This window comes from Camelus bactrianus, chromosome 20 (genome assembly GCF_048773025.1).
Source record: "Camelus bactrianus isolate YW-2024 breed Bactrian camel chromosome 20, ASM4877302v1, whole genome shotgun sequence".
In the NCBI taxonomy this organism is placed as follows: domain Eukaryota; kingdom Metazoa; phylum Chordata; class Mammalia; order Artiodactyla; family Camelidae; genus Camelus; species Camelus bactrianus.
Window position 1 is genome coordinate 43,933,790 of NC_133558.1, and position 12,703 is coordinate 43,946,492.

The 12,703-nt window shown below is 40.4% G+C and overlaps 2 protein-coding genes across 2 annotated transcripts in view; both read left to right on the plus strand.

Moving 5' to 3' along the window:
* The window catches only part of LOC141574283 (mitogen-activated protein kinase kinase kinase kinase 1-like), a 235,052-nt gene that overhangs the window by 18,659 nt on the left and 203,690 nt on the right, over positions 1–12,703 (plus strand). The gene's annotated exons all lie outside the window — the stretch shown is intronic.
* The window catches only part of LOC105074217 (protocadherin-19), a 65,742-nt gene that overhangs the window by 15,310 nt on the left and 37,729 nt on the right, over positions 1–12,703 (plus strand). The window contains exon 2 of the mRNA XM_074349058.1: positions 9,597–9,655. Within this exon, the coding sequence (XP_074205159.1) occupies positions 9,597–9,655 (59 nt within the window). The remainder of the gene's footprint in view (positions 1–9,596; positions 9,656–12,703) is intronic.

Below are 12,703 nucleotides of genomic sequence, written 5' to 3' on the forward strand. Positions count from 1 at the left end.
AAATATAAGTGGATGCTGTGTGTGTGCATCCTTGATTCTGCTTCCCAGTGAACTGAGATACCCCTCAGTCTGCCATGGCAGTAATCAAAAGAGCTACAACAAAAGAGAACTTTGGAGGATTTCATCGACCGCAAACAAGAAAATGATCTATTGTATTGCATCTAATTAGAAAACATCAATATTAGAAGCTAACACATTCACTGTTTCTAAGATGGTATATTTCTCGGTTGTTTTTGGTCAGCGTGATCATATATTACAGGCTTGAGCAACAAGCCGGTACAAGGGAAATGAATTTAGAATGATGTGCCAAAGGCTGTTACTCCTTCCCTCTTAAATAAGCTTGTGGAGGCAACTGGCTTTTAAGTGATGTATAATATAAATAATGAGATTGAGGCTGGAACTGGATTTGGGGGTGTTGTTTTGGCCCACAGGCACAGGGCCACCCACTGCTTTCCCTCCAAATATTTTGAAAGTCTTTTCAGCTGACAAGGCTTGCTCAATGAAATTGCACTCTGCAGGCAGTCAGGGCTCCAAAGCTGCTAAGCAGTAGAAAATTGAGACCAATAAAATAGAATTGAACAGAAATGGACCAGCTCTGGTTCTGAGAGTGCTGGACCTGCTCTAAGCCAGAAAGATGCAAAGGTAGGCTGGATTCAGCAGAGCTCATATTGTGGATCAATCCCTGGGCCATTGCTTGTGGGAGGTCTTATATTGGTTTCTTATTGTCAGTTGGACCAGCTTTACCAAATCATAGCTTCTGAAATGGAAGCTACCCCATAAGTCATCACTAGTCATCTTAGGTCATCTTGTAAAGATGGTTGCCAGTGCCTCTAAAGGACAATTGAAATGGGTACCAAGGTTCCAAGGAAGAAAGTGGCTAATTCCTAGATCCCTTGGGCTGTGTTTCTGGGTCTTCTAGCTAGGTCTGGAGAGCTGTCTCCAGTTAGTGGATGCCAAATTTTCCTTTTGTCTCTCTGCTAGGCTATCCTCTCCTGACCTACTCACTGGAAGTAGCCAAGAAAGTCATTTGGAGAAAAATAGGTATAAAGCAGACTAATCACTTCCCTGATGCTACCATCTTGTGCTTGCTTTCCATCTCAGTAGTAGGTCATGCCAAGAACAGTGTTCCTGGGGATTTTTCTTGTCCTTGTTTTGTGGCTTATTCTAGCTGAGTCAGTATTTAACGTGGCTGTAGCACTTAACCTGTGCGTTTGTTTTCTTGGCTGCTTGAGGGGGGAATCACAGTTGGCAACTACTTGTAAAGTGCTTTGATATTTGGGGATGAAAGGCACTCTGTGCCTGCAAAATAGCTTTAATGTGTTATAGTTACATATTTGGGGAAGGTGATTGGACTCCAGGGTTTGTTCCGCCGGCAAATGTGGTTGATAGCTATTTACTTCTTAGGTTGAATTTTGTTTATGTGGGATGAGATAGAGTGACTCATGTGATTGGATTAGTCATTTTATTTACTCTTAAACTACTTTTATCCACACTGAAGTCTTGTTGATTTTGCATTCCTCCGTAGAATAGGCACTAATTGTTTCCTCAGAGCTTTTGATAATCAGATATTATTTTAAAGTACACAGTGCCCCACAGAGGACTTAGAAGATGGTCCCAGAAACTTATTCAGAAGCCTGTTCTTATCTATTTTGGTATGATGCTTAGTCTGGGCATTCAGTAGGCTCTTTGCCTCTGAATTGTGTGGATTCCTGCAGAAAGCTGCTAGGTTTCTCAAGGAGACCTTTGTAGTCATATTTTCACTGGGTTGCTCTTCTAAAGGCACACCTCTGACCCAATGAAAGACAAGGGTGGAGAAGAGTGCTTTCCCTAAGCTGCCTTTGTCACCTCTAGGTAGTCTGATCACATCAATGGTGTCAGTGAAATTTTAGGAGTGATGATGAAAGGCCACCAGGAGGGGACCTCTTTCCACTTGACTCTGATGTTAACTACATGACCTGTGTTTCCCACTGATAGCCCTGTCCTGAAAGCTACTGGAATCCAAGAGTTCTCTTCCACATGCAGAAAAGTAGCTGCCACACTGTCAGTCTGTGGCTCAGAGGTCTACAGATAAGGCAAAGCCTTATCTTCTTACAGAAATTTTTATCCACCCTAGTTTCCAAACTAGGAACATGTGTCACTACTGCCATTTCCAGAGATATGGCAGGGACAGTGGATGATGGGAAGGAAGCACCTAACTGTGGCATCTTCTCCTTGGCAGTTATATCCAGACTGCGGTGTATTTATAAGGTAATAGTTGGGAGTGGGGACAGAGAACAGATTGTAACTATAGAAGACAGTGTGCAGAATGGATGCTTTCTGAAGAAACAAGACCACTTTGGCCTAATAGAATTGGTCACCTGCTTTAACTGCCATTAATTAGAAGCTTCATTCTTAACCTCTTCGATCTCTTCTCTGGTCATTTGCTGATGGGTTTATTACATGAGTACTTACATGAGTACTTGCTAAATCTCCAGCACTGTGGCAGTGAGTCTTCAAAAGGAAGCTGTCAGTCTAGTTAGAGGAGGAACTGACATGCTACACATGAAATAAACGTAGAGCCCAAGTAAGTGCAAAAGTACATCACACAGTCTGTACACTAAGTGCTGAGAACATGCTAAGCTATGTGGGATGATCAGTGATGTAGCTTTATTAGAAATGAGGGAAATTAGATAAGAGGCAAGTAGAAGACTTGTGTTGGATGACTGCTCCGCTAAAGATTTAATTTAGATTTAATGCTCAATGCGATGGGGAACCACTGTGAGGGTTCTTTGAACCCTTGAAAAGAGAAGTGCTGGGATGAAAATAGTGGGAAAGGAAGATTATGTGTATAGTGTTTTGCAGAATGGGCCAGAGCAAAAGACAGATGGAGATGAAGAAGTAGTGGCACAGGTGACGAAGCCTGTGGAAATGGAGCCAAAGGGATATACACATGTGCTATTTCCAAGAACTTGAAGAATTTTATAACTCATCTGATAGGAGAAAGAGGTTCTCTGAATTTGTGATGTGAGTTTGTACATGTAACACATATAAAGGCTAAATCCTCCTATGTCCATCACCTACTACCATCAAGCCATTAGGGTGCTAATTAGTTTCATCAAGTTGCAGTGTAATTCTCAAAGTTGCACACCATAGCCTGTGCACAAGTACATGCGTGTATCTGCAGGTAAGTATGGGCTTGTGCATGCGTGCGTGTGTTTCATGTTTTTCTGAATGGCAGATAGTTTAACCATCCCTAGTAAGAGGTCTGTCAATTTGTGACCTCCTCACAGGTGCAGCCTATATATATATATTTTTTCATCTTCAGGCTTTGGTGCATGTTTATTGAATGGATGAATTGATAAGAGCCATTTTGTTTTACGATCCTAGAATTTGGGGCGCTTGAAAGGGAACATTGACATCCTTTGGATTATTCATTTCACAGATAAGTAAATTAAGGCCCCGAGAAGGATAAAATGATTCATTCAAGACCATCAATGAGTCCGTGACAAACATGAAGAGGGAATCCAGGTCCCTCCATTATACCACATTGCTCACCGTGGTCAAACTGTGTGTGTGTGTGCACATGCACATGTGTGCGTGTACATGAGAATTAGTCCTGGTGTGTATATAGGCATGGTTAGTGGAAGCTAACTTAGCTTGTTTTCCAGTTCAGGGTAAATATGAGCTTTCTAGTGATGGCAGCTCTGGGGATGGTGCATTTTATTCCATCTTCACTAATTCTTGCTTCAGCTGCTGCTGTCTGGATGGATGAGTCTTTGAATATACATTCTAGCTGGAGGCATGTTGGCTTTATTTTTATATAGAATTTACATTTTCATTTTTATGTGTCAAGGATAGGAAGGAGGAAAAAGCCATTTGTCAATTCATTTTCTAAAAATGCCTTTGTGAGGAGATGCCATTTGAACATCTAAAGCAGCAGTCACTTTCAGAAAAAGGTTATGAGTCTGATCATCTTTGATCAATAGGCACAATTATCACTATTAGACATCAGCAGTGAGAAAAAAGAATCAGCATTTAAAAATCATTCTGCTGCACATCTGATTCGGGATTCCAGTTTTCCTGTTTGCATTGATAAAATGACTAAGAGTGAAAAATTAAAAGGCAATAATTAGCAGATTGCAGTTACAATGCTTTTCAGTTTGATGGGACTTTGAAAGTGTAATTTAAAATGGCTGTTCATTTTCACATGAAAACCTTAAGGTTTGAGGAATCTCTGTTTTCATCTCAGCCTCTGTAACCTTTTGAAATTTTGTATTGTGACCTGGGGATTTATGCTGCTGGGGAAAAATTCTAGCCCTGGATATCTGCATTTACTGGGCTTCCTTTTCTCCTCAGGACTGAAGCCTCTCCTGGTGATAAATGTGCTGAGAGAGTCAGAGTCACTCTTCCAGAGACTAGGGCACAAGTCAGTGAACTGTAAAAGTAATGCAAAATGACAATTAAAGTAGGACATTCTGGTACCTTGGGGGCCTGACAACGTGGAAGTATTTGACTTCTGATGTGCCAGACTTATTAACATAATAACACACCACCCATCCAAAAGTCTCTCTAGAAACCTCCCATATCCAGAAAGGAGCTGGGAATTGAAAGGAGTCAGCAAAGAAGGCTCCTGAGCAGGGGAAAAACCAAACGACAAAACCCAAAACATTACACCGAAGTCCCCATGTTAAAGATCATGTAATTTTCCCCTTAGGAAAACAACATCTCAGCTGTTGACCCAGGACTTAACTCTCATTTTGTAGACTATTCTAACAAATAGAATTATAGTTTCCAAGAACACAGTAGTATCAGTCTTGAAATGGAAGACGAGCTGCTTTTGATGTACTAATAGCACTGAGAAGGAACAATACTGAGTGTTTTATAGCAAGTTGGTGGGAGACATATGTTCTGAATTAAAGGCAAGAACTCAAAAAATATGGTGCTTTGGGGTCAGTGGGTGTGCTGTACAGGTGCATGGTACAGTGATTTATGTTTAGAATGGTGCTCCTAAGTAACCAATAAGCAACTGTGTGATACCTTTTAAAAACAAGGCAGAATGGTTAGGATTTTAAATCAAAGTTTTAGTCCTTAGAGGAGAAAGCCCTAAGCTTTTATTTTATTTTTCTAAATTAAACCTAAACCAAGTGAGAAGTCTGCTTTCAGTGAATCCTAGGATAAAGACTTCTAATTAGAGAAAGGATTTGGGAGAAATATATTAAATGATAGGAAAGTGACTTGTTTTCCATTGAGATTGGAAATAAAAGTTTGCTCTAGACCCATTTTTGAATGTCAAAATTTAGGTTTTTCAGAAACAAATGTTGTTCTTGTCTTTTTGCTGTGTTCCTGTGTTAACTTGGCTGTCTCATTAGAATGGGGACATTTCCTAGTGAAATTAATGTGACATTTAGAGAAAATTTCCCCTCTCAAATGTTTCGTGCTATTTGCCATTTAGAATACTTAGAGAGGGGATTGGAATAATGTCAAGCAAATTTTGATTAAATAAGGCTAACCAGGCGCCAATACATTCATGCAAAACAGAAAAGCTCTTTTATTATTTATTAAAAAGTGTATTTCTGTTGTCATTCGTTAGCCTCTACTGAGATGACCTCAGCAGATAATCTGACAAAAGAGATACCATCTGAGCAGCTGGGCTTGCCTTAGAAAACAGAGCACATCAGATAAAAGCCTGTGGGCAGTCTTTTGCTCAGGAGTTCTCCACTCTGGATGTATGTTAAAATGACCTGGGAAGCTTTTTAAAAAATACCAATGCTTGGGCCCCACTGCAGGCCATTTACCTCAAAATCTCTTGGAGTGGGACCTTCACAACAGTATATATATATTTAAAGTTCCCTAGTTGATTCTAATGTGTAGTTAGGGCTGAGAGTCACTGGCTTAAGACATGCAAACTATTCATTAAGGTTATTTCCTTCTTCAAGGTGGTCTGAGTCTCATTCTTTGCTCTACCTGAAGAGTGAAAATATGTACTCTTTCAGTGCACCGGAGTTGGGTCTGAGCACACACCTTGGATCAGTACGAGTAAGAACACTTGATGTTAGGGTACATGGCCCCATAATAGGTCATCTATGGCCAGTTAGCTCAGTTGTTGGACTGTAACACTGATGAGGCCAGAATAGTGTATCCTATCCAATTAGAATAATTCTGTCAGAGGTTGTTTCCATAACTCCAACCAAACGGCCTCACAGAGAGACCCAAGACTGATTACAAAGGTGAAAGATAATGGATGACTCAGCATAGCTCCATCCACTATGGGAAAGTCAGCTCTAGGAACTTGCCTCATGACTAGTGCTTCTACTTACCTAAGGATGCAGCATGGGTCATCTGCCTGTTACAGTTTGTGCTGGTTTGGGGAACGAAATATTTACATTTGAAGACCAGCACCCACAAGAATGGGGGAAGGTTACTCTGTTAGAGTAAAAAGTGGAGAAGGAAAGATGAGAGGGTGATAAGCTTCAGTGATACTCTCCTACCTACAGCGGCAGGTCATGCCTGGCATATCTGCCCAGGTTAACCAATCTGTACATCACAGCAAGGGAAAGAGTCTTGTTAAGGTTTCCATAAGCAAGCCTTCTCAACCCGTTTCTTCTTTTAACTCAGTGCCTGTGAGCGGAACTCCTCAAGGTGAGATATATTCTTCCGTTAGAACCAAGAAGTAGTACAGTGACCAGGGATGAAATGTGTCTGGTTTTGCTTATTTGCCCCAGCACAGAGTTCTGGGACCATGCCTGGAGGTCACGTCTCCACAGCGCTTCCATATTTGATGCACAGCGTGCACAGATTGGACACTCTCATATGCAAAGCTATGCCAAATATTCTGCTTGAAAACTGGCTTCTGTAACATGACAGTGTCTTGAGATGTTGCTCATGCTTTCCCTGCAAAGCCAGTATCTTCTTTTCCTTTTTTGCATCTGTGTGTCTATCTTAATTTTCTTGAAAAAATGATTTACTAAGTTTGGAGACTAAGATGGAATATGTGCCCATTACTCTTTTATTGCCTGAATGGGGTCAAATCCCGGATCCTACTCGCAGATCCAGGTTCTGTAGAAAGCAGGGGATAAGGATTTCCACCGTTTTCACCATGAGCCAGGATAAATGCAATTGAAATCCCCTTTGTATTCATGTTCTATTATGCCTGTTTTACAGAGGAGGAAAGTGAAGCACATAGAAATTAAGTAATTTACCCAAGGTTGCACAAACTAATAATTAGACTCCTGAGTGCTTAATCAATTCCCTGTTTTAGCTGGATAGAATGCTTTTGAGGGGGTAGAAGACTTCCACTTATTAAATTATATATTGTACTGAATATCACAGAAGAGCACATTTACCCAACACCATTTTTACCTTTTACGTTGGCATAAGGAATTAATTCAAGAAATGCTTGTTGGTTGACTGACTGATGGATAACCTCTTCTAGTATTGTATTCCCAAGGCAGCTTCAAGTTTGCATCCGCCTCCTCCTGTAATTATGTTTGCGAACATTTTGGCATCCATTTTCTTATGAAAAATTAGAAATGAACTGACCCTTTTGATTTTCACTCTCCCAATCCATTCCTACCAACACCACCAAAACTTACTTATGGTTTTCATCAAAGGGGATTTTACTAGATAAAAGCAGCATGAGTGGATATTACACAGCTTATCTTCAAATGAGGGCCATGTGGAGGGCATGGACATGTCTGAGTAAGTACAGGACAATGGTGGGATTTAGTTTTCTTCTCTGAAGGCTCTCCTTCTTTCTCCCACCTACTCCCCACTCATTCCCACCTACTCTAGATACCTAGGTTCCCTATCCTGACTCTTGGCTGTTTGGTGCTCATGTGGTACTTATGTTACCAAGAGAGCAGGTTCTTGTCTCATCGCAGGAAGAATTCAGAAATGAGACACAGAGGTCAAGAAAGCAAAGCGAGGATTTAGTAAGTGATAGTATGCTTTCAAGGGGAGAGCAGGCAGACTCAGGTGAGTAGCGGTGCTGAGTTTCTTTGGCAAGCTGGTTACATGAGGTGTAAAAATGAATGAGTGGACTATCCATTGAGGAGGGAGGGGTTTGGGGTCGTATTTCCTGATTTTCATCACATCTCCACCTTCCTGAAGGGAGGAGGGATTTTTGTCTTTATTTAATCTGGATGGGAAGTGTCATGATGTCACTGCAGTTTAGGTACTTCTAATCTGCAAGGCTGATTTTATTGTAATGAGGGCATAATGAGGAAAAGGTTATATTTGGATGAGAGCATAAAAGGTTACATTTGGACACAGGAGATTCCTGCCTTATCCCACCTTTCTTTATCTGCCTCCAAGACACTTGTCACCACAAAATGTGTGATTTCTTATGAGTCCAGAGGTTCCTGCTTTCCTCTATCGGCCCAAGGACCCCCATTGTTCGCAAGATGTGTGGTTTCCTGCCATTTGGCCCATGCCCCCTTTCTCTGCTCCTAACTAGCTACCTGCCTGCTCTAACAGATCTGCCATCACCTGCCCTGTTCTCTTCTCTACCAAACTCTGATCTTGAAACCAAAAGCTGCATCTAAGAGCCGAGCACAGTTAATGTGTGGCACGTAGTCATCTGAAAGGAATCTGCTATTTTGTTAGCTAGACAGCTATTGTGTTTCCTTTCCCAGGCACTTTCAGTGGATGCGATTTCAGAAGGCCCTAAGGAATGGTGAGAATGGTAAAGATTTCAGGTAGACTGGCAGGAGATGTGTTGGGGCATTTTTTAGTTTATACAATGGTTCATTGAGAGTAGTACTCTAGCGTTGGAGGTAAGATCCCCTTTATTAGGACTTTTGGTCAGTCCAGTGTCGACTTTCCCCTGCGTTCCCACCTTCTAAGTCTGCCCCTCTTCCATCCCCCCAACCACCGGATGCTCCTCAGCTGTTTTCCCATCGCTTTCATCTGGCAGGTATTCTGCACTGGCTTTTGTAAAGCCGTTGCTCAGGCAGTCTGCTGTAACCAGATTACACAGTGGTGTTTTAATGATAGGAGCTGAGACAGGGGGTTGCTTGCAAACTTCATGTTTCACATGAAAGCTCTGGCACCCCCTGTGGACTGCCCTTCACCCTGTTTTCGGCATCATACTTGTTTGCCTTTACATCTGTGATAAAACGGAGGCCTTTCTGTATAACCAGTGCTGAGCAAAATGTCTTAAAACAAAGGGAAGTGCAGAGTTTAAATCCACAGTGGGGGATTACCCTGCCTGCATTTCCATATCTATGGAATAAACGTTTTAACATGTTAATTATCTACTACTAATAAAAATACCTTTGAACTTCCAGTCAATTTGATGGGCACAGAATTGTGTCCACTGGGGAATGGGAAGCAATTAGTTTCTGTAAAGATTTTGGGTCATGCTGTATCTTCCCTGAGTGGTTGCACGGTCGGTAGCCAGGCATATTCTAGAGGATGTTTGTGTCAAGCTGCCTCCACAGAGCCCCCGGGGCCCCCAGGAGATGGAAGGCACTCCTTAGGCTCTTGCCCTACTATGGCCTCAGTTTCTGATTCATTCATTGCCTCTTGCCCAGTAGAAAAATTCCTCCTAAGTAGGACAGTTTGGCTCTTTTCATGAATCAATTTCGTAACCTTTAAAATTTTTTTCCCCATTGCAGACTGAAAACTACTCTTTTGACTCGAACTACGTGAACAGCCGAGCCCATTTAATCAAAAGGTATGTTGGTTTGCTTGCCTATTTCGACAACTAAGCCTGATTTAATATAAAAAGCAAAAAGATTAATTTTTTCAATGATGTCCTTTTCAGATTATAAAATGAAAATACCTATCTCTTTGTTGTAGAAAATTAGGAAAATTCAGAAAAGCATAAAAAAAAATCTAAATAAAAATAACTCGTTATTTCACCACCCCAAGACAATCACTGTTGGCATTTTATCATGTTTTTTATATAAATGTATACATAAACAATTAAAAAAAATAAAATTGGGATCATTTTAAAATACAGTTGTATGTGATGATTTAGAAATCTAATATTAGAAAACAGATACATTCAAAATCATGTTGATATCAAAATTCTTGTTGCTCTTCACTTAAATAGAGGCCTTAACATTTATCTCACGTGTAACTTCTAGTGAATTTCAAGATTACTGTTATTTTGACAATGTTGAAATCATTTTAAGGATATTTTAATGACAGAGAAGCGAATTCTTTACCTTTAAAAAACTTTGTAGATGAGAGAGGGAAAGAAAAGATATTTGCCTTATTTAATAAATCTTGAAATGTTTAGAAGTGTTTCTTTATTTTTAAATGTTTATTGAAGTATAGTCAGTTTGCAATGTTGTGTCATTCTGGTGTACAGTATAATGTTTCAGTCATACATATACATACATATATTCCTTTTCATATTCTTTTTCATTATAGGTTACTGTAAGATATTGAATATAGTTCCCTGAGCTATACAGTAGAAACTTGTTTATCTATAGAAGTGTTTCCAATGAAGCATTCAAAGCTGAGATTTGTGTGAATGGTTGGTCATAACTCAGTTATTCATGGAGCCACAATGTATGTGAATACAGAGCAGAATACTGCCAAGGAAGGTTGCATCTGGTGCTGTGGGCACTGACGTGCCCAAGGCAGGCAAGACAAGGGTTTCAGAGAGTCCTCTAAGCAGAGAACTTCTTGCGCAGAAAAACCATTACTGACCATTCAGATGATGCCTTTATTACTTTTCGATGCAAACATCCTCTTGAATGGTCCAGTGGTTATTCTGCAGCTAAAATTGAACTCTTCGTGTGTTTGTTAAAATAATAGAAATGAAATAGAAAGGCAAGCAGGGTATGTTAGAGCTGCAGTAGAGAAGATCAGAAAATTCTATTATTTTGCTGGCTCTAATCCCATAAATTTATATCACCAGAAGGGTAGGATTCAAGGAATAAACAGGTTGGTTGTGCAAACAACTTTAATTCATATCTAATTTAATTCACGATGCTGCAATAACCTCTGAAAACATGTTATATTTATCTGTATTGGTCTGGAACTGCTTGCGACCTTAAGTGATGATTGTTAATTATCTGAAAATGTATAGCTCAGTATTAACAGTCATAGCACTGTTTGCAATTTTTTTGAGGGGTGGGGAGGAATCTATTTTGAATATTTTCTTGGCCCACAGAATAAAAACAAAAGGTGAGGAATTCAAAATTATCCGACTGATTTGTTTTAGGAGGGAAAAAAAAAAAAACCCTCTTTTTGTGCACTGATTAGCGTAACTTTGCCGCAGAAATCTGCTTTGTTTTCTGCTTCAGAACAGTTATTTCAAAGCTCCTTTGTTTTTTTTTAAACTTCTGCTAAAACAGTGACTTGCCTTATCCTCACAGGTCCCTTGGGCTAGCTCTGGGTACCTGGGAATTCTGTGTCCAGGTTTAACTCAGAGCATGAGCCAGATTTTAATAGCATGGCAGAAAGCTAAGACTCCTGGGGACCCTCACCATCTTGGTCAGACCTGAATATCCCACGCACAAGGCAAACTGATGAGATGAAAACTTACGTTCAAACATTTAGCTTTTGGGATACACGTATTTCCACAGCAGCTCTGGGACTCACTAGAACGTCTAATTTTGATTAATTACTTTATATATTTTTGTCTACACAAACATACACACAAAAGGCACAACCTGGATTTAAGAGGCCTTCAGTGGAAAAAAAAAAAAGTCCTGATGTTGCCTGAAATCAAAGGGAGTGGCTTTTTACTACCTTGATGAAGAGGAAACATCTGAAAGCTCAGGAACACATGCATTTTTGCCAGGTTCTGTTTTTGGCACCTTGAGGGCTTTGGAAAACCACAAAGGCCTTGGAATTTATGGGATCAATTGAATTTAGACAAAGCACAATACCTGGAAAGACACAGGGAATCTTATGTGCTATGCTTTTTTTGAGGGGACTAACTGTTTTAAATGTAAAACGTGTGGAAAATGTTAAAAGAGAGTGGTGACTCATGCCAGGTGATAAGACCATGCAAACCGTGTTCAGATAGCTCATAGTGATGTTTCAAAGGCATTTTGCTGTATGTGGTTTCTTGCGGATCCATTTACATGCATGGAAAAAGCTCCTGGCCAAAGAATTCTGAATGTAATTATCAGTTTTAATTTTATTATCAAGTCCCTGTTTCTTTAAATGACAAACCAATTTCAGGCCAACTTTGAGAAATTCTTTTCCTATCCATTTTCTCTTTGTCTATTCACTTTCTTCTCATCCAAGGATGCTTCTTGGGCCCTTCTTTTTGGCATTCTCCAGCAATTGTTCACTGTCTTACAGGCAGCCTTTTTTGTTTTCCCCTCTCTCTCTCACATCTATCTACCTCCAGTAAACCAATGGAAAGCTAGAGGGCAAGGGGGTTCTCCTAGCACAAATCAATGTTGAGAAGGGTGAAGAGTAGATTTGGAAGGCAAACAGGAGATATGTGGCACATTCCTCATAATCTACACTGAGGAATCTAGCGTTATATTTCTGTAGGTTTCTTACATCACCTGTAACCTGCAGGTGCATCCAAGGCTTATGTCAGAGTCCCAGATTAACAAGCCGAGACAGTATGGAATTTTTTCTGGATGGACTTCCTTCCTGCTATGTTTGTTTCCTTGCTATCATCTCAAAGCAAGGAAAGCCAGCAGTGGTACTTGGCCCCTGCTGCAACACTGTCTTTCCTCGTGCCACTTCTCTGTGCTGCTGTCTGATATCCACTCCTGCAGTGCTTTTTGAGCAATATCAAGCA